At 45.2% G+C, this 24,367-nt stretch overlaps 1 protein-coding gene across 1 annotated transcript in view; it reads left to right on the top strand.

Moving 5' to 3' along the window:
• Positions 1-24,367, top strand: part of POLR1A (RNA polymerase I subunit A) — a 565,818-nt gene that overhangs the window by 340,039 nt on the left and 201,412 nt on the right. The window contains exon 23 of the mRNA XM_086964251.1: positions 23,627-23,848. Within this exon, the coding sequence (XP_086820377.1) occupies positions 23,627-23,848 (222 nt within the window). The remainder of the gene's footprint in view (positions 1-23,626; positions 23,849-24,367) is intronic.

The following is a 24,367-nucleotide window of genomic DNA, read 5'->3' as shown; positions in this document are numbered from 1 at the left end:
GGAGAATGAACCTCAGTGGTCCTCTACTCTAGAAATATTCACCACAAGATTGTGTTTGGTGGTCATTATAAGACTGTATTTATTAAATGTATATGTACTGTATTTTCTTTAAACATTTTTAGGTTTCTTTTGTCAAAACCGTAGCCATGTGGTTCATTTCTAGGGTTTGCCAGCCTGTCAGACAATTTTAGGTTTCAAGTAGGCAAACTCAGTGGTAGTAAAAAGTACTGTAATCATTCATTCTCTGCTGGATTTTTTTGTAAGTGAATTTTATTATTCTTTCCTGGATCAAATACAATATTTCATGAATACTTCAAAAAATCTGTTGGCCTTCCACAGATTGTGTTTCAGGGCCTCTCAGTACAGACTAGTCTTGTACCATTCTGGGCAGTTTGAGGTTACTGGTCAGTATCTGTTAGGGTTACTCTCTTTTACCGGTGGTGTCCTGCAGCCGCAATACATCAGCGCTGACACAGAATGACCAGGTACTCTATTTTAGCATTTGAGTCTCTGAGTAGCAGGGTCAAGGTTCAACCCAGAGCTTACTCTAGGACGTGGTGTAGGTTTAAGAATGAAAAAACACAGACAGGCTTTCTGCGTCTTTGTGCCCAGGATATCGTTCAGCATAACACCGGACATCATAACGTCCCCAACTTTCCAGCAATTCAAAAAGAAGCTGTAAGACCCACCACTTTAGACAATACTATCATCACCCACAAAAAAGACTCCTCAAATATTTCCTCTCTCTGAATGACTTTAAAACCTAGCCCTGGGCTCTCGCCCTTTTTTACTACTCCGATGCTTCAAATAAATGTCTGTTCTGTATCAATACCCTTACATGCATACATAAATACAATAAAGCCCTAGAAATTGTGTTGCCTACATCCTTAACAAAAGGCTACCAAAACGCCTGCCATCAGATAACTGCATGTTTATTCATTGGGATCCTTGGCACTTGCTGAGTTCTCGTACCCAGAAAACCTGCGGGAGGCTGCAGTCCAATATAGTGGAGTGCCGAGTCCCACTGGGCTTAGTTGGGACAATTGTCAAACCGTTAGGCCAATTCCAACTGTGTGTCCCAGATGAGGTTTTGTTCCGATGGAGGAGTATCCACAGGAGCCGGGCCACCCACCAGGAGTCACAGTGGCAGCGGTGAACAAAGGTCAAAGGTCAAACGCTTAAAGTGACTACAACAGTAACTGACAATATCTATGGAACTGTATCCACTAGGAAGCTGGTTCAAACTGTTCAGGATTCAGAGTGCTACTGAATTCTTAAGCTGGGAGATGAAAACCTACGTTCTCAAAGTCCAGAAACATCCTAAGAGAAGATAGCTACTGGCACCTTGGCGTCAAGGGAAGTGTCGGGGCGACATAAGTGGATCACTATCCTCAATGTTGAAGATGAAAGAGCAGCTTTTAACCCAGCTGTTGTTCTTGCTTGTGTTGGGCAACTGGGCTGGGCTAACTGCTGGACTCCTGGTGACTCTGTCCGTTGAATTGCCCTTTCATTTCTTTCTAAACAGCTGGGTCTTGCCTTTCCTTCTGTATATAAGGTTACGTCTTCCTGGCAGACTGTATCCTGCTCCTCCGGTGTGCTGGTAGGTCTTCCTTCTCTTATCATGCCCAGCGAGTCTGCAGGCTTAATAATATTAATACCCAGTTTGCAGAGAGAATGGCAGTGCTGTAGTGGTTAGACTACTGGCTCCATTTCTTTTCAAGGGTGCGGTGACAGGCCTTCTCAGTGTTCAGATGAAGCATTGACTAATGTGTAGTTGGGAAGTTTCAATACATAACAGTCTTTTGTGCCCAGACCTTGCTTTGCCGGTCAGGCTGTTAAGGAGGCTCCCAACAATCACTCTTGCCTCCCTGTGGTGAGTCTCCTGACAAGGAGGGGTCCTCCCACAAGAAAACACCAGAAACCTTTCCGAAAATAGAAGTCCTCTAATTCATTATTCATGAAATGGTCCCACTCCTGTGCTTCTTTCACTTCTTCCTGCCTATTCCAATTCTCAAGGAGCTTTTACTGGAATGTTAGGCTTCATCTGCCAAATATGTGGAGAAGTGTGGCTCACCGGTTAGAGACGGCAGACCCAGAAGAAGAGGTCGGCCCGGGACCAGGGTTCAATTCCCGACGCGGCAGGGTACTACGGAACCAATGTCAGCGGGCTCGATAAATCTCGCCTCTCTAACCATGGGTCCCTCGCTGCAACTCTGGGCAATAGCTTGCTTAATCTCCACAATGGCCCCCTCGCTGCCGGGGATGCCTGGCTTCTCCTTGGTGATGCCCAATAGGGACCATCTCACAGGGAAAGCCAGGATGGGTTCCCCAGTGGCACACAGCGCCAAGAAACCCTGGGGTGAATGTGCGCTCTACAAATCCATACTAACATAACATAACATCCATCTCAAGTTGAGGTCTTTTGGCAGATCATGTTGGACTTTTTTAGGACTCCCTTCTTTTCACTGAGAGAGCACCTTACAGGTCACAAAGGTAGCCCCGACCTTTCTGATCTGGCAATTCAGTTGGCTCTGACCCTAATTCTGTCTGACCTCTATGGCTCCACAGGCTCTGACCTTGGTGCCAACTCAGTGGAAGCTGCCTCTGTCTAAAATGCATTTGATTTGTAACATTATATTGTACTGATAATGAATTGCTTTTGACCCTCCTGTGAGAGAGGTCCTGAGCATAGGATAATTACACTGTCTGAATGTCTCCAATTTTGAAAGTACAGAATTGTGGCACTTTTTATTTGTAAAAATGACAACATCTGTTGACCTCCCACTAAGGAAAGACATCTCCATTTCAGAATTTAGACAATTTTTATAAATCATTCTGTGTCATATGTATGTATAGATCTTCACCCTCATGTTTGAGAGGTGCATCTATTTATATGTGGTTTTGTAAAACATATTGGATTTGCACGTTATTATTATATAACACAGTGACTCTTCTCTGCTAATATCGTGGCTGTCAGTGCACGTATGACATTATGGGCATACTTGGATAAGTGGCTCGCCTTTCACCGCGGTATTGCGGTCGTTTATTTTACTAAACAACCCGGAAAAGCCCCGTGAGCATTTGGTTGCCACTAGCAACGATCCGGATTTATCGTCCCTCCTCTGTTTTCATTCACTCTTCAAACATTACACGCCCACTTGCTCGCAGTCGGTAAGCTGGGATGATGTCCACTCCGAGCTCCGTGTTAATCACAGAGAAGGTAAGACTCCCTTCCCATAGACGCTACCACATGCTCCTTTGTCCCCGAGTTGGTTGGTTTTCAATCAGTACCTCTCACTCACAGATGCGGCAAGACTGATGCGATCCACAGCGACGCACCGCCGCTCGGCCCACCTTGTTTAGAAACGTTACAAGACGGGGATTTGGATATTGTTCGCCCGCACGGCCTGTATAGGTAAGCCTGAGCACACACACGAGGTTGTATTCTCCAATTTTAAAATAGCGATGAATCTAACAACACTCCCCCTGCCCACAGAGACATTCCAATGGCTACATAATTTCCCGCCAAACACAGAATCGGCAAGATTAAAGCGATCTTGAGCGACGGCCCATTTGATTAGACAAGACTACGTTTGGAGTTAGCCCTCACGGGCATATAGGTAAGCTCTAACCCACACACGATGTGGTAATTTATACTTTGAAGTCATGGTTCACATACTGATAAGTCCTCCCCCTGTCCACAGATATCACCTCATGGACACACGGGGCTGATCTGGATACAGTCCTGTCCCTTGCTCGCTCTGAGCAGGTACGTGTTCTTTGTTACAATGTAGTCAATTACTTTACCATGTAGAAATGTATGGCCATTCCGCTACGTGGATCATTTTAAATACAATATAGCTTTCCCTTGTGTTATTCTCAATTCTAGCCATGCCAGAATATGTACTTAACTGACACCACTATGTCATCCTGAGTCAAACCAACCCTCTCCTCCCACCTAAAGTCTAACCGCTTTTACTCTATGGAATTCAAAAGTATTTTATTGGACAGTTTGGTTTCCCCCTGGCTGAGTCAGGAATCCTGTGTTTGTTTGTCGACTTAAATACATTGAAGTGAGACACCAATTATAGGTTGTGTATGAGTTGTTAGTAATTGTTATAATTTGCACTTGAGTTGTGATAAAGTTCTCGGCCTAAAGAAGTAATATTCACAATAAGGCATATTGTTTGCATTTTTGCTTCTAAATAGCCATGGTAATAGTATTAGTATTATGTTTACCGCTCACTACGGTAAATTTACATTGAATGTTTGCCCCCAATTCATACTTCATATTGTCTTTACTTTTAGATACTGTAGTGCACCCTTGTTGTTTACCCTGTCCTGATGAAGACCCCGATGTAAGGCTTTTAATACGCCTACCATTGTAGCGTGGGGTCGAAACGTCGACGGCTACCTCATTATCTTCCTTCAGTTGACACACCCGCATTATTTTGAATACCTCTGTGTCAACAGAAATTATTTAAAGCATTGGGGAGATGTTATGATCCCCTATTTCGGCTCAGGGATCTGAAGCCTTGAAAATGTATTGTATTTTGAATTAATTTCGATAAAAATAAGTTGTCACCAACTTTACTTCCTCACTGTCCTTCTCATTCACAGCATCACGCTATCCCACTCCCTTTTCTTTTTCTGGGGCACTCTATGTACCAAATTATATGGTTTATTCATTGTGATCAATTGACAGTGATTTTGTATTTTTACCACTTTGAATTTTTGTAATAAATAAGCAAATTTATATACTTCTACAGGGACCCTTCTTTTATACACCGTATAGCACCCAGGTCCCTTGTGGATTTCATTGGGTATAACCCCCCTTCTTAGTTGAATGATCTGAGCAGGTGCACACCTGCGAGGTTTTTCTGGTTCTCTAAAATCAGTACCATTAGAATTCCTTTCTTGAGACCATGGTAGAGAGTGAATTACTTTCGTATACGGAAGACTACATCAACACACTCCTGCAAGACCAGAATAACCAATTCCTGTCCAATACCAACTTACAAGTGGATGTCACGTTGAATGACAAAATTACCAGACTGGAGAGACTTGAAAAAAAGCTTATTCGCACACGGCTTCATGGTTACTTGTTTACAAAATACTTGCAAGAAAACATCATTCCTGTAGGTCTCCAAATTAAAATAGAGCCAGCTATTTTCGTCGACGTACCTAAGTTCAAGGAGGGATTTAGCTACGTCGCTAATAATTGCTCCCGACACTGGATGGTGTTGGGGGTTGAGACCGCTGCTGAACAAGTACAGACTCTCACCAAAGAGATCGCGGCCCTAAGAGCTGAGATACTTGGGGACAGCACATTGACAAATGCTAAAACGGCTTTGGAGTCGCTGGATGCCACACTAAAAGAGTTTGATGTCACCACCCAAACTAAGAAATTAGAAAAATTGGCCAAGGATCTGAGATCTTTCGACAAAAAAAGTGTCTATCCATATCTCCAACCGGATTACTACAAACAAGACAACCAAGGCCGGTTCGCCAATCGAGGCAGAGGTGTATATAGAGGCAGGAGAGCATACACCACGTTCTCCGACTCTTCTTATAGTTCTGGAAGTGAATCTGAACCTCCAACACCAGGCCCCTCATACAACTATCCATACTCGGAGTTTAATTACCCACCATACCCACCGCCACCTCATCATTTTTTAGGCAGAGGTCAGATGCAATGGAGACCCCCCCCGAGGCCGGGGCAATTGGTCCGGAGGACAACAACGCGGACAACAACCCAACACGGGGAACCAGAACGCAGGCCGGGGCCGCGCCCAGAAACAAGTCACCTTCCGCCCCGAGAACCACGGGGAAATATCAACAAGGAGAAACACCTATCGGTGGTGACAAGTGGACCATCACAAGCAACTACTAATCCTATAGTGAACATCTCTAAATATCAACTATCGGAGGAAGAGCAAAAGGTGTTGAGCAAAGGTCTCTCTTACGTTCCCACTACCCTTCCGAATAGATTTCAACTCAAAACAGAACTCTACAACTTTTTCAGAAAGATTCGTCTAAGGTATTTCTTCAGACATGCTACTGCGCCATTAAGATCATCTGTGACTGGACTGAGGGAGCCATCAACCTTTTTTCCCCCAGCCTATGCAATCAGCAACAAAATTCTTGCATTTGAAGAATTGGTCATCAAAGAAGTGGAGGACATAGTTAGCACACCGAAATATATCAGATTCAATTTGAGTGCAAACCAAAAATTGGCACTTAAAAGTCTAAAAGAGAATGCTGATATAGTTATCAAGCCCGCCGACAAGGGCGGGGCTATTGTGATCCAGGACACCATCGCTTACAAAAATGAAATCTACAGACAACTTAATGATGGTGTCAGTTACAAACCCATTCAGAGTGACCCTTCAAAAGACTTAGCCTTACTGATATTGCAAACCACACAAAAAGGCTTGGATGATGGTTTTCTATCGCAACAAGAATTCAATTTTCTGAATCTCAGTCACCCACGGTTAGCAACGATCTACACCCTACCTAAGGTGCACAAAGGCCTCAACAATCCTCCTGGACGCCCAATAGTGTCCGGGTGTGGTTCTATGCTAGAACCACTCAACCAATACATTGACTTTTTCCTCAAGCCTCTGGCCTTAAGAACTAGGACATACCTCCGGGACACAACCCAGGTCATCAATCTGATAGACCACAGACCATTCGACCCAGACACCGAATTGTTAGTCACCTGTGACATAGTGTCATTGTACACCAGCATTCCGCAGCTTGATGCCATCGCGGTCATGGAGAAGGCCCTTGACACGAGGACGGCTCCAGTCCCAGTACCCACCTATTTCATCATCGAACTTTTAAGAATAGCTATGATGAAAAAAAAATTTATGTTCCAACACGAGTTCTTTCTCCAAATCAAGGGAGTGGCGATGGGGGCGACCTTTGCCCCCAACTTGGCAATACTATACATGGACGATTACGAGAATCGAATCATCTTCAGTGATATGAACCCATTCGGACACCACCTGACCATGTGGGTCCGATTTATTGATGATGTGCTGTGCCTATGGAAGGGCACCAAAGATGATCTCACGTCATTCCATGTTTGGCTGAATACACAAAGCACTGACATCCAGTTCACCCTTGAAGCCAATAAAGAAAAAATTGCGTTTCTGGACATTACTATCTTTGTCAATCTTGAGACCAAATTACTGGAAACAACCCTGTACCGTAAACCCACCGAGCGGAATTCATTACTTGAATATAATAGCCATCACCCCAGGGGATTACGTGATAACCTCCCTGTGGGCCAATTCCTTAGAATTCGACGCAATTGCTCCTCCAAAGAGAACTACATGGTGGAATCGCAGAACATGACAGATCGACTGACAGCACGAGGCTACCCCACACGTCTAGTGAAACGTGCACGAAAAAGAGCCTGGTACAGCCCCCGAGAATACCTATTAAATAGTGAAAGCAAAGAGGATCGAGCTGGTGAACGTGTCATTTGTGTTACCACATTTTCCACCCGCAGCAATGACATCAAGAAAATAATTAATAAACATTGGCGGCTAGTAGCAGATGATATTGGACAACAAGCACCACCATTACATTCCTTTAAGAGAGCACGCAATATCAGGGATCAGGTTGTGCAATCATTTCTTCCGATACCTTCGCAACCTACCATCCAGACATTATGGCATTTTCCTCCGGTTATGGGACACACTAGGTGTGGATCATGCACGGCATGTGCAACCACAATTCAGACAAAAGACTTGACCTACAGAGGAAAAACCTACACGTTAAAATCACATACCAATTGTAACTCCTCGAATGTGATTTATTGGATCAAGTGTCCATGTGACTTAGCTTATGTAGGCCAGACCCAGCAAAAGGTCAAAGCCCGTATTCTACAACATGGCAGTAGAATCAGATGCAGAGTACAAGGTGCCCCCCTAGTAGATCATTGCACTTTGAAAGGCCACACCCCGGATACCTTAAGATGGTTAGTACTTGAGAAAATCAATCTGGGCCCTAGGGGTGGGGACATTGCACGAATTCTAACCCTTAGAGAATCCAAATGGATGACAATTTTGGACACGATTCAAAATGGTCTAAATGAATCAGAGAGCAGCCATGCCCAGTTAGCCAGTTTTGGTCGCTGATGCATTTGATTTGTAACATTATATTGTACTGATAATGAATTGCTTTTGACCCTCCTGTGAGAGGGTCCTGAGCATAGGATAATTACACTGTCCGAATGTCTCCAATTTTGAAAGTACAGAATTGTGGCACTTTTTATTTTTAAAAATGACAACATCTGTTGACCTCGCACTAAGGAAAGACATCTCCATTTCAGAATTTAGACAATTTTTATAAATCATTCTGTGTCATATGTATGTATAGATCTTCACCCTCATGTTTGAGAGGTGCATCTATTTATATGTGGTTTTGTAAAACATATTGGATTTGCACGTTATTATTATATAACACAGTGACTCTTCTCTGCTAATATCGTGGCTGTCAGTGCACGTATGACATTATGGGCATACTTGGATAAGTGGCTCGCCTTTCACCGCGGTATTGCGGTCGTTTATTTTACTAAACAACCCGGAAAAGCCCCGAGAGCATTTGGTTGCCACTAGCAACGATCCGGATTTATCGTCCCTCCTCTGTTTTCATTAACTCTTCAAACATTACACGCCCACTTGCTCGCAGTCGGTAAGCTGGGATGATGTCCACTCCGAGCTCCGTGTTAATCACAGAGAAGGTAAGACTCCCTTCCCATAGACGCTACCACATGCTCCTTTGTCCCCGAGTTGGTTGGTTTTCAATCAGTACCTCTCACTCACAGAGGCGGCAAGACTGATGCGATCCACAGCGACGCACCGCCGCTCGGCCCACCTTGTTTAGAAACGTTACAAGACGGGGATTTGGATATTGTTCGCCCGCACGGCCTGTATAGGTAAGCCTGAGCACACACACGAGGTTGTATTCTCCAATTTTAAAATAGCGATGAATCTAACAACACTCCCCCTGCCCACAGAGACATTCCAATGGCTACATAATTTCCCGCCAAACACAGAATCGGCAAGATTAAAGCGATCTTGAGCGACGGCCCATTTGATTAGACAAGACTACGTTTGGAGTTAGCCCTCACGGGCATATAGGTAAGCTCTAACCCACACACGATGTGGCAATTTATACTTTGAAGTCATGGTTCACATACTGATAAGTCCTCCCCCTGTCCACAGATATCACCTCATGGACACACGGGGCTGATCTGGATACAGTCCTGTCCCTTGCTCGCTCTGAGCAGGTACGGGTTCTTTGTTACAATGTAGTCAATTACTTTACCATGTAGAAATGTATGGCCATTCCGCTACGTGGATCATTTTAAATACAATATAGCTTTCCCTTGTGTTATTCTCAATTCTAGCCATGCCAGAATATGTACTTAACTGACACCACTATGTCATCCTGAGTCAAACCAACCCTCTCCTCTCACCTAAAGTCTAACCGCTTTTACTCTATGGAATTCAAAAGTATTTTATTGGACAGTTTGGTTTCCCCCTGGCTGAGTCAGGAATCCTGTGATTATGTTTGTCGACTTAAATACATTGAAGTGAGACACCAATTATAGGTTGTGTATGAGTTGTTAGTAATTGTTATAATTTGCACTTGAGTTGTGATAAATTTCTCGGCCTAAAGAAGTAATATTCACAATAAGGCATATTGTTTGCATTTTTGCTTCTAAATAGCCATGGTAATAGTATTAGTATTATGTTTACCGCTCACTACGGTAAATTTACATTGAATGTTTGCCCCCAATTCATACTTCATATTGTCTTTACTTTTAGATACTGTAGTGCACCCTTGTTGTTTACCCTGTCCTGATGAAGACCCCGATGTAAGGCTTTTAATACGCCTACCATTGTAGCGTGGGGTCGAAACGTCGACGGCTACCTCATTATCTTCCTTCAGTTGACACGCCCGCATTATTTTGAATACCTCTGTGTCAACAGAAATTATTTAAAGCATTGGGGAGATGTTATGATCCCCTATTTCGGCTCAGGGATCTGAAGCCTTGAAAATGTATTGTATTTTGAATTAATTTCGATAAAAATAAGTTGTCACCAACTTTACTTCCTCACTGTCCTTCTCCTTCACAGCATCACGCTATCCCACTCCCTTTTCTTTTTCTGGGGCACTCTATGTACCAAATTATATGGTTTATTCATTTTGATCAATTGACAGTGATTTTGTATTTTTACCACTTTGAATTTTTGTAATAAATAAGCAAATTTATATACTTCTACAGGGACCCTTCTTTTATACACCGTATAGCACCCAGGTCCCTTGTGGATTTCATTGGGTATAACCCCCCTTCTTAGTTAAATCTGTCTAAAAGCATGACATGATTGATGGCACTTACTGACCTGTCCGGTCCAGCTATCACTAGTTGCTGACCGTCTACCCAGATCCTAGTCGGTTTGTACATATGGACTAAATATTCTACCCTGATTTTGATACAATTGACATGCCCAACTTCGGTTTTAGATGCATAGAGGTAGATGATTCAGAGGTTTATTTCCTTTCTCTTTATCACAGATACTAGACCTTCAAAATTGCAGTGATCTCTTCTTATAATACTCTTTGTGCTTTAGGCCCTATTTCTCGGGCAGGTTATTTGGTCCTGGTCGTTGTGCATAAAGCAGTGGAGCTGCTTGAATTGTCCCTTTCGTCTTTGGAGCACGAATCTAACATCCTTACTAAAATCCTGCAGCTGTCTTTGGCAGCTCAAGGATCCGTTCTACCTTTCAACAATGTTCTATTAGAAAGGGTTCTGGCTCCTCGGGGAAAAACACTTTTATGGCCCAGCAGTTAACAGGCGGATTGATTGACGCCACAGGTCCATGCCTTCTGATCTGTAATTGTTGTTGACTCATTCTTCTCCTGATTGCCTGGTTGTTCAAAAACATTCTGCAAAATGGAGTCCAAATGCTTTGCTTACACCATAGCTTGAACTTGAGTCCAAACAATTCGATTTCTAAGGTGCAAAACTATGCTTTTGGCTGTGTGGCTCTACACCCACCAGTGCAACATACCTCCTTGGATGGTATGTTCACGTCCTATGCGAAATGGTGAAGATGGTTATAATTAGCCTTCCAGATCATATTAAACGTCCATTTTCTGAGTTTATTAAAGATGGCCTTGGTACTACTGATTCTGAAATGTGGACTAGACTGAGCCAGCATTGTGACGCTCTCCATTACTGTTCTGTTACCTTGGGTAACCAATCCTTGATACACCCCATTGAATGTTCTGGCGGCATTCAGGCTTCCTTAATAGATTGCTGTTGAATGGTGAGAAAATTGAAAGAAAGCAGACTGGTCCTTCTAGTGCTTCCAGAACAGATGTGCTCCTGCGCCCTCACTAGGACTGACCTCCCAGGTAAAACAGTTCCATCAGCGATATCATTGCTTTTGCTACTTTTCCAAGTGTCAACGTTCCCAGCAATCCTCTTAGTTGGTGTAAACCCCACTTCTTTTCTGGTAGATGGTGGATTTAAACTATAGCAACTGCAGACTCCGTTGTTTCACTGGTGTAGCTGCCTCAAAGCTGCATTGATTTTCTGTCACATTTTTGGGCCACTGGGAGCCAACTGAGAAGGTTTTTTGGGTGCTTCAGTTCCACAAGGTTTACGTCCTCTTTTTCTTTACTACTTCAGAAAATCTTGTATCCTTATGCTTGGAAGTGGAAGTACAGGTGTTGCTGAAAAAAGCCACATGCAAATTTTGTCTATGTAGGAGATGGGCACAAGATGTTATTCCTTCTACTTCCTGGACCCAAGAAGGACAGGAGCTCCAGGGCCAATCTGGACTTGAGAGTTGTGTACGTCTTTGTCTGTCAGGGCAAATCCAGGATGCTGTCCATGACTGATTCTTTTAACTATGAGTGCACCGGCTTGGATTCATACTTGCATCTCCAGTACGCCTAATTTCATCTGCCGATCTACCTAGTTCATAAGCATTACCTCCACTTCATTTTTTTTTTGTCCAGCACTACCAGTTTGCAGTGCTGCATTTGGTCTTATCTTTTTTTAACAAATGTATTTTGGAGTTACAGGGATGCTTGACTTGCATAATTTATTTTCAAAATCTGAAGTAGGATTTCATATTGATTGTATTCATCTTTTGTATACATCTCTTTGTAGTGTAATTTGAATTTTTAGGTTTCGCCTATTATCATTCGCTTGCGAATGTAATAGGCGAGAATTCAAGTGCTCCATCGCCTCGTCAAACCACTGCGTTTTTTTCACAGTGCATGTGAGTCACGTGACCACAAAAGCGGGTCACGTGACCACACAAGCACGCGCATCTCCCTAATCCGCCTGCCACACTTCTCCTCCCCTCGCTCGCATTCCCGCCCCCCCACCACCAGGCTCTCCCGCCCCATCCGGCTTCCCTCTGCGCATCTCCCTACTCCACCTGCCACACTTCTCCTCCCCTCGCTCGCATTCCCGCCCCCCACCAGGCTCTCCCGCCCCCATCCGGCTTCCCTCCGGCCCTTTGCCAGCATTGCTCAAATTTGACAAGACAAGAGTTTATGCGCAAAGCCATAACAATTATATACTGGTGTTACATTTGAGCATGCAAACGTTTGTAATCACGCAAAGGTTCATAATAACGTCATAAGACAAAAAGCGCGATGTAAAATTTGACAAGACAAGCGCGATGTCAATGTAAATGCGCAAAGCCATAACAATTATATACTGATGTTAAATTTGAGCGCAATGGCACTCAAACGTTCATGTTGAAAATCATACAATTATTTAAAAAACGAACATTGGCACAAAAGACTGAACACGTTCATTGTACACAGTTCAAAAGAAAGACAAGCACTGGCGTTGCCAATAGGTTTCGCATTTGGAAAGTTGGAGCTATTGGTTTTGTAAATGACATTTTATATTTATATATCGTTATTGGCATTGTCAATAACAATATATAAATATAAAATGTCATTTACAAAACCAATAGCTCCAACTTTCCAAATGCGAAACCTATTGGCAACGCCAGTGCTTGTTCTATTTGAGTCTTGCAGGCATTCTAAGAATCAGATTGGCAGCGTTCTTCTTCTGTACTTTCAGACGATGTAGACATTTTGCATAATAAGTGATGCATTATGTGGGACATAGATGCTCACCTCCTCCCAAGAGAGATATAAGTGATTGAATATGAGTTTTATATGGAATCCAGACTCTCTCAAACTAATTCATACTGAGGAAATTTGTTTTTTCCTTAGAAATTATATTCTATACCTTTCCCCTCCACAGATGTATTGATGTATTGGTCTGGAGTTTCCAGATGTGCTGTTACTAGCATAGCTGCCAGCAATAAATGGGGAATAAATTAGCCTGATGTGGTTAGTGGGTAGGTGCTATTCTCGCACGGATCCCCAAATAACATTTAAAGGGTGAAGAGGAAGGATACCACTCTTTATAGCTGTAATGCGTTTGGGTTAATAGTTTCCCTTTTCGGGGGTTTCTAGTAGGTATGTGCAACATTTCTGTAATTTTTTTTTCACAACTGCACAACATTTCTGTAATTTGCTATTGTATTTGCATAATTTTGGGAAATTTTACAAAAATTACGCGTAATGCAAAATCTGGCATTTAACGCTGTATTTTAGTGCGAAATACATCTGTGCATCCATTTTGCTTTTAAGAATGAATTTTGTGTTTATAAAAATTATAGTGCCGCAAATGCAAGTGGTGCAAATGACAGCCACTCATGCTCTTGTCATTTGCTTTGTTCCCATGCTGTAATGTTGTGGCATAACTGAGCGATATGGTGTAATGGCGTAATTTCAAACATTTTGCAAAACAAGTGTAACTTGAAACCTCACAATCACGCAGTTTATGCCAGCATAATTGAAATTCTTTCCTGGTGTAGTTTCTATGGCTTTTACTTACCTGGTATATTTTTTGCTTTCTGTTGAAAGTGTAGCTGCTCTTTCCGCCTAATATTTCCTTTAGTTTGCTCATATTTTTCCCCTCGTTGCCTTTATTAAAGATCTTATGCCTTAACTGCACACTATGAAAAAAAATGTAACCCATTATAACATCAACAAAAAACTTCATCTGTTGTGACTGGCGTTGCTTCCTCACTTTTAATTATTTTACCACAGTGACCATGTTAGTCCAAATAGTCATCATAGTCATTGGAATGCCAGCGTCTGTGTAAGGCACCCAGGCCCTGCTCGACCATGTTAGCCGATCAGCTTTTGTCTTGCAGTTGAGGCCCCCTTGATCACACAATGGTTCCAAACTTGTTTTGTTAATGACTAGCCTTCTTGATTGTCAGTCTGTTTTTTTAGAGATCTTTCGTTTGAGTCTTACTGATAATAGTATAACCAAAGTCTCATTCTAGCTTCGATGCACGTGTCTGGACTGAACCTTGAATTTGCCTTTGACTTGAGGAGTTAGGGTATCTGATGCTGGTCACTTCAGATGACAGCCTGCTTTCTCTTGCTGATGGCATGTTATTTTTGTCTTTTTATGTTCTCTGCTCTATCTCTGGGTTTGCCATTCTCCTCGTGTATTCTTTAATTGAGCAATCTCAATCTCTTTTTATTTTTCTTCTACTTTGTTGATTCATAGATTTTCTATCTCTTCATTTAATTCCTTCACCATGTGCTGCTTTACCTGTATCAAAAGTGTCATCTAAATGGGTAACCCCTCTGATATGGGACGTTTTCCTGTCGCAAGCAGGGAGTCTTTGAACTCTATGCTTGACACTAGTGTTAGCAGAGACGTCCAGGAAAATTGAGATTGTCTCCCCTGACATTCAGTGGTTTTTGCTTGTGAGCTGCCAATATGATACTTTCCTTTCTGTAAAGTAACGTAGTTGTGTCATTATGGTAGGAGCCAGATTCTGTTGCTGTTGATAAGGAGGGAACACTATGGGTATAATCTAAGCAGATGTCATCGTCAAGATATTGAAGGAGGTGTCTGAAGAGGGCTTATGTATGAGCTTCCAGATCTCCATGATTAATGTCCTTATTGATGCCTCTTATGCTGATATTGTTCCTTCTGGAACGATTTTTGATGTCCTAGAGTTTATTGAACAGTTCTCTCTGCTTTATTTCAAGAGTGTTTAGTTTGGCTGCTTGCTAATTCCACTGATGTGACTGTTATGACACAATATTTTCAATGTGATCTAATCTCATCTCCGCCTTCTGAGGAGAATGATCCAGATCTCAGATTACCTTACCATACTCCTGGCATAGAGACAGTGTGTCTTTCTGGAAATGCAAAAGTAGGGACAATGTCTCCTTTGGTAGCAGGCACATGAAAGTCTGTGTTAGTGGAATAAGCATCCCTGCTAGGCTGGTGGGATTCTGCACATCTGGACTTTGAGCTTCAGCTTTTGGGGATGCAGTGCATGTTTTATGAATGCAATTTTCTGGGGCCATTGTTTTCAAAGATGCCCTCTTGTGTATAGATTTGGAGTCCTATTGCAAGTCAGATTTTGTGTCGTATTGGAAGAGTTTGTTTTCTCGTCATAGCCTTGTAGACCTCACTTCTCATTTTCTTGACTCTTTGATGTCAGGCTCGAACAACCACGGATTCTATACACCATTGCCTTTAGTCACTCCTGGTCCTGTATTTCTTCTTGAGGTGCTTCTGGGTTTTTTTTTTTGCATATGCGATCTTCTTACTACCAAGTCTTGCTTCCCCTTTGTTCTTTCAAATTGGCATGGTAGCTGTCTTGAATCTTGCCACCCATGTGTGTGACTACTTTCGCACTCCTTTTAATTGGTGGTTTGCTCCCACTTTCCCACTCCCAGCCTTATTATTGGTTTACTATTTAAGGGGTGTGTCTCGGGAATGTATGATGATACAACGCGATCATGTTGATCGTGGTATCTTACAACGTGGGTTTTACAATGCAAGTTGTTTCAACGACTTTTGCAGGAGGGCGCTGGACTTAGGGACAGTATGATTTACTACTCCCAGCACCAGTCTACGTACAGTAGGGAAGGTGTTGGATAGTAAATCGTACTATTCCTTAGCTTGCAGCGCCCGCCAGCGCAATTTGTTGAAACGACTTGCGTTGTAAAAACTGCGTTGTAAACCTACCGCTGTGAAACTCCAGCGTAGAAAAGGTCTTCTCCCGTTTCTCAGCTGGCGGAGTGCTATCTGTGACGGCAGAAAATTTCAAAAGTCAATATGTTTCTCTATTTGGCAGTTTGGCTGGTGAAGGAAGATTTCCCTGCACTACTTTCAAACCACCTGGGGGCACCCTGATAACGTCTCATTGGCTGGGACGCCAGTGACCTGCAGAAGTCCTACCTTGACCTTGCTCAGACACTGACGTTCATCCAGGACTTTACTTGCATAAGTGCTTTTTCTTTGCTTTGGAAGATCTCAGACATTCTGGATATGATCCTGAAGTTTTGTACTTCAACTCTGATTCTAGTTTTTAGGTTTTGCCTCGCCAAAAAGATGCGCTCTGCGCATCTTTTTCGGCGCAGGCGAAAACCAGATGAGAACAGTATTGTGGCTTTGGCTCGGCCCTCGTCATTGATTGGCTGGCTCCGTAAACGGAGCCTTGCCATTGGACGAGAGGGCCTGTCCGTCAATGCCGGACCAGACACGGGGGCGTTCCCGACATTCTTTGGCTTTTGCCGACGTCACGCGACGCCGGGAACGCCCCCGTGTCTGGTCCGGCATTGCCGGCACTTCTGCGTCTCTCCTGCCCCGTGACTGGCCGGCCGGCCAATCCTAGCGCGGCCGGCCGGAAGTGCCCGCCCCCCGCAGCCCGGGGGAAGAAGGAGAGGAAGACGGCAAGCACTATGGCGGCGCCCGCGGGGAGACCGGAGAAGTGCCTCTCCAACCTGCCGCTCTCCACTCGCTCCCAGTCCCCTGCAGTCTCCGTCGCCGGCCTCCAGTCTCCTCCTCCCCGCAGCGCCCCCCGCGCTCCCGTCAGCCGGATGGTTGTCTCCGGGGCCCAGCTCTCCGCCCTCTCCCTCTCTCTGCCTTCCGTCTCCCCTCCCGTCCCCTGCAGTCTCCGTCGCCGGCCTCCAGTCTCCTCCTCCCCGCAGCGCCCCCGCGCTCCCGTCCACTTTTCGCAGAACTGGCATTTCCAGCTCTTGCTCTGTTGCTCAGCCGAGGCCAGCTACAGAAACAACACAACCCCGAGCCCCCGCGGACCTGACAGTGCTCCGTCCTCAGCTGTAATTAACTGCGTAAGTAATGTTTGTTTTCCTACACATGGGTGCATTTTCCAATTAATGTGTCTATTTTAAGGGCTCGTGTCTTCATACACGGAAGAGCATTATTAAGCGTTAAAGTGTGCGGTAAAATAAGACTTCCGTCCATAGCCCCCCATCGTCTATCGACAGTACCTCCCCTGCTTCCCACTCATTCCTTTCGGACCACATCGCCGCCCTCTCTACAGCTGAGGGAGGCTGGGCTATCGATCGCGAGTTTTATGCAGCTCGAATAACGAGCTTGGGTGTTAGGGGAGCGACGCTGGTGAGAGCTGCTCTCCGAGCCCAAAGAGGTTGAGCCATGTGTCCGTGGGGGCCGATTGCCCCCCCCCCCTTTCTGAGGCTTGCTGGCGGTAGCTGGTGCTATCTAAGGCGATCTGATTCATGATTCATTTTCACGCTAGACGAACCGGGGATGTGGGTTCGAGCCTCGGTATCGACGCTAAACATCCTGTGAGTCATTGCAAAAATGAAAGGTGTATTTGTGTAATGTAAGGCGCTCTGATTCAGGTTTCATGTTTGCGCTATATAAAACCATAGCTGCCTGGGTTTCAGATTGCTATATGTGACGTTTGAAACATTGTTCTTTCCACCGCCAGCCAGCCATGAGCCGGGCCGTTCTCACAGCAGCCCCCACCGCAGGCGGGGCTGGGCACGCAGAGCAGCCAGTGAATAGTCCTGCGCATCTAATATGTGAGCAGAGAATGGCGAATTGCACACAGTTATAAGCATTATCTTCCTAGCTGAAGCATATGTTGGCTTTTAGAAGAGGAGGAAAGACAGCCACTTTCACCACTGAACTACTGTCTTAATTGCCTTTTTAAAAAAATGAGATTGGCTTATTGAATCCTATTAGTTGTTGGCGACATTACCTGTGAGCAAGGCCATCTGTTCTTTCATTCTTGCTCATTTGTTTGTATTGTTTTCAGTTTGCTATCAAGGAAAAAGCTACAGTGGATGGTTCTTCGCCTAAAAATAAACTAATGTGGATAATGTATAGACATGTTCAACAGTTTTGCTTAATATATGCATAGGAGAAACTTTACAGGAAATATACAACCAACTTTCCACTGTGCTTCGTTTCCCCCATCAAATGTAGGCAACATAGGCCATTGTCCTGGACCCACAGTTCTTCATAACGTTCCCGTCTCCACAGGACTGCATTTGCAAATAGTGCAACGCTTCCAATCTAATATTACGAGGGAATTGATGCAATGTTTATGATTATGGAAAAGCGAAACAGAAGGATGTTATTCATGCAACCGTGTTGGCTGGAGCAACAGCGCATGCTCGTCCCAACGCGGATTTTAATCGTAAATCAGGTACAGAACCCACTTCGCGCCTGAGTGGAGGTCACAAGTTTGGTGCTAATGGTGTAATGCGGGAGTGGTGGCAATAGCGTTTAGTTAAAAATGTCCATTCGGTAAAACCGTGCACATATCGTGCTAGAGAGTAGTGTCAATTTCAGGCGTCTGCAATTGCTGCGCTATTCTCCATTTCTGAAACTCACTACGTGTGTGCCCCTGTTGTCTGCTTGTGCCTCTGTGTGCCCCTGTTGTCTGCTTGTGCCTCTGTGTGCCCCTGTTGCCTGCTTGTGCCTCTGTGTGCCCCTGTTGCCTGCTTGTGCCTCTGTGTGCCCCTGCTTGTGCCTCTGTGTGCCCCTGTTGTCTGCTTGTGCCTCTGTGTGCCCGCCCCTGTTGCCTGCTTGTGCCTCTGTGTGCCCCTGCTTGTGCCTCTGTGTGCCCCAGTTGCCTGCTTGTGCCTCTGTGTGCCCCTGCTTGTGCCTCTGTGTGCCCCTGTTGCCTGCTTGTGCCTCTGTGTGCCCCTGTTGCCTGCTTGTGCCTCTGTGTGCCCCTGTTGCCTGCTTGTGCCTCTGTGTGCCCCTGTTGCCTGCTTGTGCCTCTGTGTGCCCCTGTTGCCTGCTTGTGCCTCTGTGTGCCCCTGTTGCCTGCTTGTGCCTCTGTGTGCCCCTGTTGCCTGCTTGTGCCTCTGTGTGCCCCTGTTGCCTGCTTGTGCCTCTGTGTGCCCCTGTTGCCTGCTTGTGCCTCTGTCTGCCCCTGTTGCCTGCTTGTGCCTCTGTCTGCCCCTGTTGCCTGCTTGTGCCTCTGTCTGCCCCTGTTGCCTGCTTGTGCCTCCGTCTGCCCCTGTTGCCTGCTTGTGCTGTTGGTGTGTGTGGAGGGCTCTGTGTGGCTGTGTGTGTAGGAAGCTTTGTGTGGCTGTGTGTGTGGAGGGCTCTGTGTGGCTGTGTGTGTGGGGGGCTCTGTGTGGCTGTGTGTGCGGGGCTCTGTGTGGGGGTGTGTGTGGGGCGGCTCTGTGTGTGAGAGAGAGAGATTTGTTTAAATACCAGGATAATTGCCGGCAGCAGCACCCTTGCCGTGTAATGCCTTGTACTACATCTGTGTTAGCAGTCGCCTCAGGCTGTTGTTTTTTTTTATGCAGGGGACGGGATTTGATCATGCCCATTACGCCGTATTGCTTTTCAAAGGCAACTGTTGCAGAGCCAAGTGGGCTGTTGAAAATTGTGTTTTCTCCACCTGCCCCTGTTGCCTGCTTGTGTCTCCGTTTTCGTGCCCCTGTTGCCTGCTTGTGCCCCTGTTGCCCGCTTGTGCCTCCTTGTGCCCCTGTTGCCCGCTTGTGCCTCTGTGTGCCCCTGTTGTCTGCTTGTGCCTCTGTGGGCCCCTGTTGCCTGCTTGTGCCTCTGTGGGCCCCTGTTGCCTGCTTGTGCCTCTGTGGGCCCCTGTTGCCTGCTTGTGCCTCTGTGTGCCCCTGTTGCCTGCTTGTGCCTCTGTGTGCCCCTGTTGCCTGCTTGTGCCTCCGTCTGCCCCTGTTGCCTGCTTGTGCCTCCGTCTGCCCCTGTTGCATGCTTGTGCCTCCGTCTGCCCCTGTTGCCTGCTTGTGCTGTGTTGGTGTGTGTGGAGGGCTCTGTGTGGCTGTGTGTGTAGGAAGCTTTGTGTGGCTGTGTGTGTGGAGGGCTCTGTGTGGCTGTGTGTGTGGAGGGCTCTGTGTGGCTGTGTGTGTGGGGGGCTGTGTGTGCGGGGCTCTGTGTGGGGGTGTGTGTGGGGCGGCTCTGTGTGTGTTTGTGTGTGTCATTTGCGATAGATAAAGCTAGTGGCATTGTAAATGACAATGCCATTTATTTATGTTAAAAAAACATAAATAAAAATAATGTCAAGAGCAATGGCAATAGCTCTAACTTTAACAAAGGCAAAACCATTGCATTGTAAATGCTTGTTAAGGTTTACTACATGCTGGGCGTAATGACCTCGTGCATCCTTCTTGTGCCATCCGGTTCGTGTAGCATGAGGTACTTCTATTAGTGCATCAGACAGCAGTTGCTTCAACATCACTGGTGTCTCTCCCCTTGCTTGAGGATCTTCCAATCTGATTTGCAGACCTCAATTGGTGGTTGTGTCCCTCCAACCTCACAGTGGGTTGTCCCTTATGTCCTCCGTAATTCTAGGCCACTGTTATGGAGGACTTTTTGACCTGGGCGCTCAACCAGGGGAGATGATGGTACGAGACAGCAGCAGGACAAAACATGCACATCAGAGGTCTGGAGTTGATAGCTGTTCTCCTAGCACTCAAGGTATTTTTCCTTCCATCTCGGGTCATGTTTTTTTTCCCTTCAGTTTTATATAGCGTCAGTTCGACCTGGAGGTATCAGAGCACTTTACATGAGCATCAGTTGCATTACAGATGGACACATTCATTTCTGCGCACGGGAAGATTAAGTGGTTTGTCCAGAATCATAGGACGTTTGAGCCACTCCCCAGCTTCAAAGTCGGCCGCTTCAGCTGTTGGCGTTTGTTTGAAATGACCTTACCGCCATACACTATATCATCGTTCATGATAGCCTCGGGACCCTATTCTGTGGGACCTTGTGTTTGGGAAAGTGGGTTATGATGTATGTATTTTGTTTCCATGTCGCGGGTTATCGGGTAGGCATTATCAATGTAAACGTGTCTGTAGAAGATCCTGATAGAAGTTCTACCCTGATGTGATGGGTGTGACCTTTACCCAGGTTGAGCTTCCCTGCAAGAACTTGTTTGCCATGGTTCTGAACACGAAATACCATCTGCTCCGTGCTCTACATTTCCCACCATGTGTCTTTCTCAGATCTACTTATGACTCACAGGGCCTGATTTATGTCTTCCGTGCAGTCCACTAATCTCGAAGGCTGTACAGTAAGTATGCGAGGATTTTGTACGACAGTCTGTTGGAACTTAGTATTTGGCCTCCTGTTCTTCTCCATTACAGAGTAGATATGCTTTAGTCTGTAGGATGGTCATGTCCACCACCACACTCCTCCAATGCTTCATCTGCACGCGTGGAGCTAAAGTGGTACTAATTACGCACTTTCAGCCTACTGCCAGAAATAGCGTGTGTTGAGACAAGTTTGTCTCTTGGTGCCAGACTGTGGGCCAAATTCTTTTGAAACTTGTGTATCTGACATTCTGTGCTTTGCGATTTACCCCGCTCAACGTGGTTTGGTGATTTATAGTGTAAAGGCATATTTAGCTTCACTGCCTGCCTTTGTTTACCTCCCTTTCTCTCTTCGCATCTCCCCTAATAGTTGGTGTCCTGAAAGGTGTGCTGTATATGTTTCAGCCCATGCCATTTGTTGTTCTACAGTAGGACGTACACTTGATTCTGACTTTTCTCATGGGTTCGCTATTCAAATGGATACTCAGTTGATCCATTCTCCTCTTGACACACCCTGCTGCCCTGTAGTCTGCCTTTTTCGGGGAATTTCAGGAAAGCAGTATTTTATTTTTTTACCTTCATGTTCACTTCGCTAGGCAATTTGTTATGATTCAGGCAACAACGTTTTTGTGTCCAGCCATGCACCTTAGATTACAGTCCAACCAGAGTTGGGATTCTTGTGAGCTCATTCAATTTATGGAAAAATTCATGTGACCTTCAGACGATCCCTGATGTGTCTGAACTGGGAAATTAACATGATTGACCTTGACATGAAACAACTCGGTCACTGTTTCATTGTTGGTGATTGTAAGTGTTCCGTGATTGCTTTGCTCGTAAGTGGTTCATTAGAGGCCCGTCACTTCCTATGGTCCACTATCTTGCAAATCAACTGAGGGGGGACATTTAGGGCCCAATGGCGATTTTGGTCAGAGGTCTTACGACCGACATAGTCAGTTTCCATTCTGACCGGTTGATTATGATGTAGCCGGTCGGAATTGAAAGCGGCCGGTCTTTCCGGCTGGCTTACGACGGGTTTTGACTTCCTGGTCCTTGCGACCTGGCTGTCTCTGGGGTTCTCAGCTGTTCTAGGGCATTGGGGCAGCTCCTCTTTGGACTTTGCGAGTGCTCCCTCTACACCTCGGCTCTGAATGGGTGTCCCTCCATTTATAGTCCGGCCATGGAGTCCTCCCTGCCACACAGCAGGAGGGCCATCCCACTCGATCACAACCTGGCCCAGGCCCTCTTCGCACCTCCAGTCCCACCTCTCGCGGGTGAGAGGCCGTGGCCTCGTTTTCTTCTTTTGTTTTGTCTCCAATTATTACCAGCTCAAGTGGCACTTTTTCCCTGCCCTGATCTGTCGTCGGGCGCACCGCAGTCAGGGGCTCACAATCCCGGGCCTCCAGCCCCAGAGGGCTGCCGCCCATTAAATAAATCACCAGTCCTCCGTGCAGGTGCCGCTGGTCATCGCTGTGCAGCCCTCCGCTGGATCCGCAGCCTACAACTCCATAGTCCGAGTCGGGGTTAAATTCACGCCGCCAACCCCCGGATCAGTGCCTACTGCAACAATAGGCAGGCAACGCCATTACCGTATCAGCTCGCCACATTCCGTCTCTCTTCTAACTTTTTGGAGCTCAAAAATGCAGCAGCTGTGTATGACCGTCTGACAGGAAAGTTGTTGGAGGTGCAGTCACACGTCGAGCAGCACTGGGTTTGGATATTGGTTCCAGCAGGATTCAACAGGATATTGTACTTTGGGGCAGGAACTCCGCTCGGGCACGTCTACTCGGCCATCTTCTCGGGCCACGCAACCAAAAAAAGTGTGACTTGTGTCTGCAGCAGTTACTAGGTTAAAGTCTTTGTTTTGTTTTCCTAAGACTGGCCATTGATTTAATGGGTCTCCTATCTTTTTTTTTTTTTTTTTTTACTTTTAATGTGAATAAAATTGTAATTGTCTTTTATTAACCTATATAATAAGATATTCAGATTTAAGTAGCTCCAAATGTAATGAGACCTTTCTTTTTGGTATTTATGTGGAACCAAGCATTCATTTTTTGCAGGAAAATACATTTCAGGTTGTTAATACATTTCTTTTCACTTTGCGTATGCTATCTACTGTTTCGACTATTAACAACATCATTCATTCTTTGGATCTGTTTACTAGGTGATAAAAATGTCTAAGCACTTAGATGAAGTTTTGGCCAAAATGACTCCCGAGCAGGCGAATGAACATTTCAGACTCATCAAGCGGTGGAGAGCCAAGAATCCTGTGCGTGCATCACGGCAAGGTGCATTTTTGATGTATAGTCAGAAAAAAATGGCTGAGCTCCAGGCGGAGGATCGGATGGGAGAGCTGATAAATGGAAGAAGTTTTTCCAATCAACTGGTATGTTTTTTTAATATGGTTAATTGTGTGGTGTCTGCCAAATTTATACAGCTGTCTGCACAACCACATTGCCCTTTATAGCTTACTTAGTAATCCTGAATAGTCTTGCTCTCGGACAGTGAGACAGATTCATTCTAGGATGTCTCCTGCCTTTTGAAGTGTGTCACCATAAGTCGTGCTCTTCTAAAGGTCAAAAATGCCTAGAGTGGCTAATGTTTTAACATAATTTGAATAACCTACTCTTTTCTCCTTAGAAAAGCTCATGTCTTTCATATGGCTTTTCTAAAGTATATTAGCTTCCTAGGTTCACTGGTCTTTATGTTGATTGTTGCTTCAGTGAGTGTGAGAATTGGCAAAAAAGTTGCCTTGATTCAAGGCTCCTAAAGAACACAGGAGGTATGCCTATAAAATAGGGCTGTCCAGCAATGGTCATTGAGGGTTGTAGCCATGCCAGATTTTCAGGCTAAGTTTGAAAATCTGATAGAGACATCTAGCCGCAGATTCATTACCTTTGAATTC

Source organism: Lissotriton vulgaris, chromosome 3_2 (assembly GCF_964263255.1).
Source record: "Lissotriton vulgaris chromosome 3_2, aLisVul1.2, whole genome shotgun sequence".
Taxonomy (NCBI): Eukaryota; Metazoa; Chordata; class Amphibia; order Caudata; family Salamandridae; genus Lissotriton; species Lissotriton vulgaris.
The sequence above is the reverse complement of the archived record's forward strand: the minus strand, read 5'-3'. Positions and strand labels throughout refer to the sequence as shown.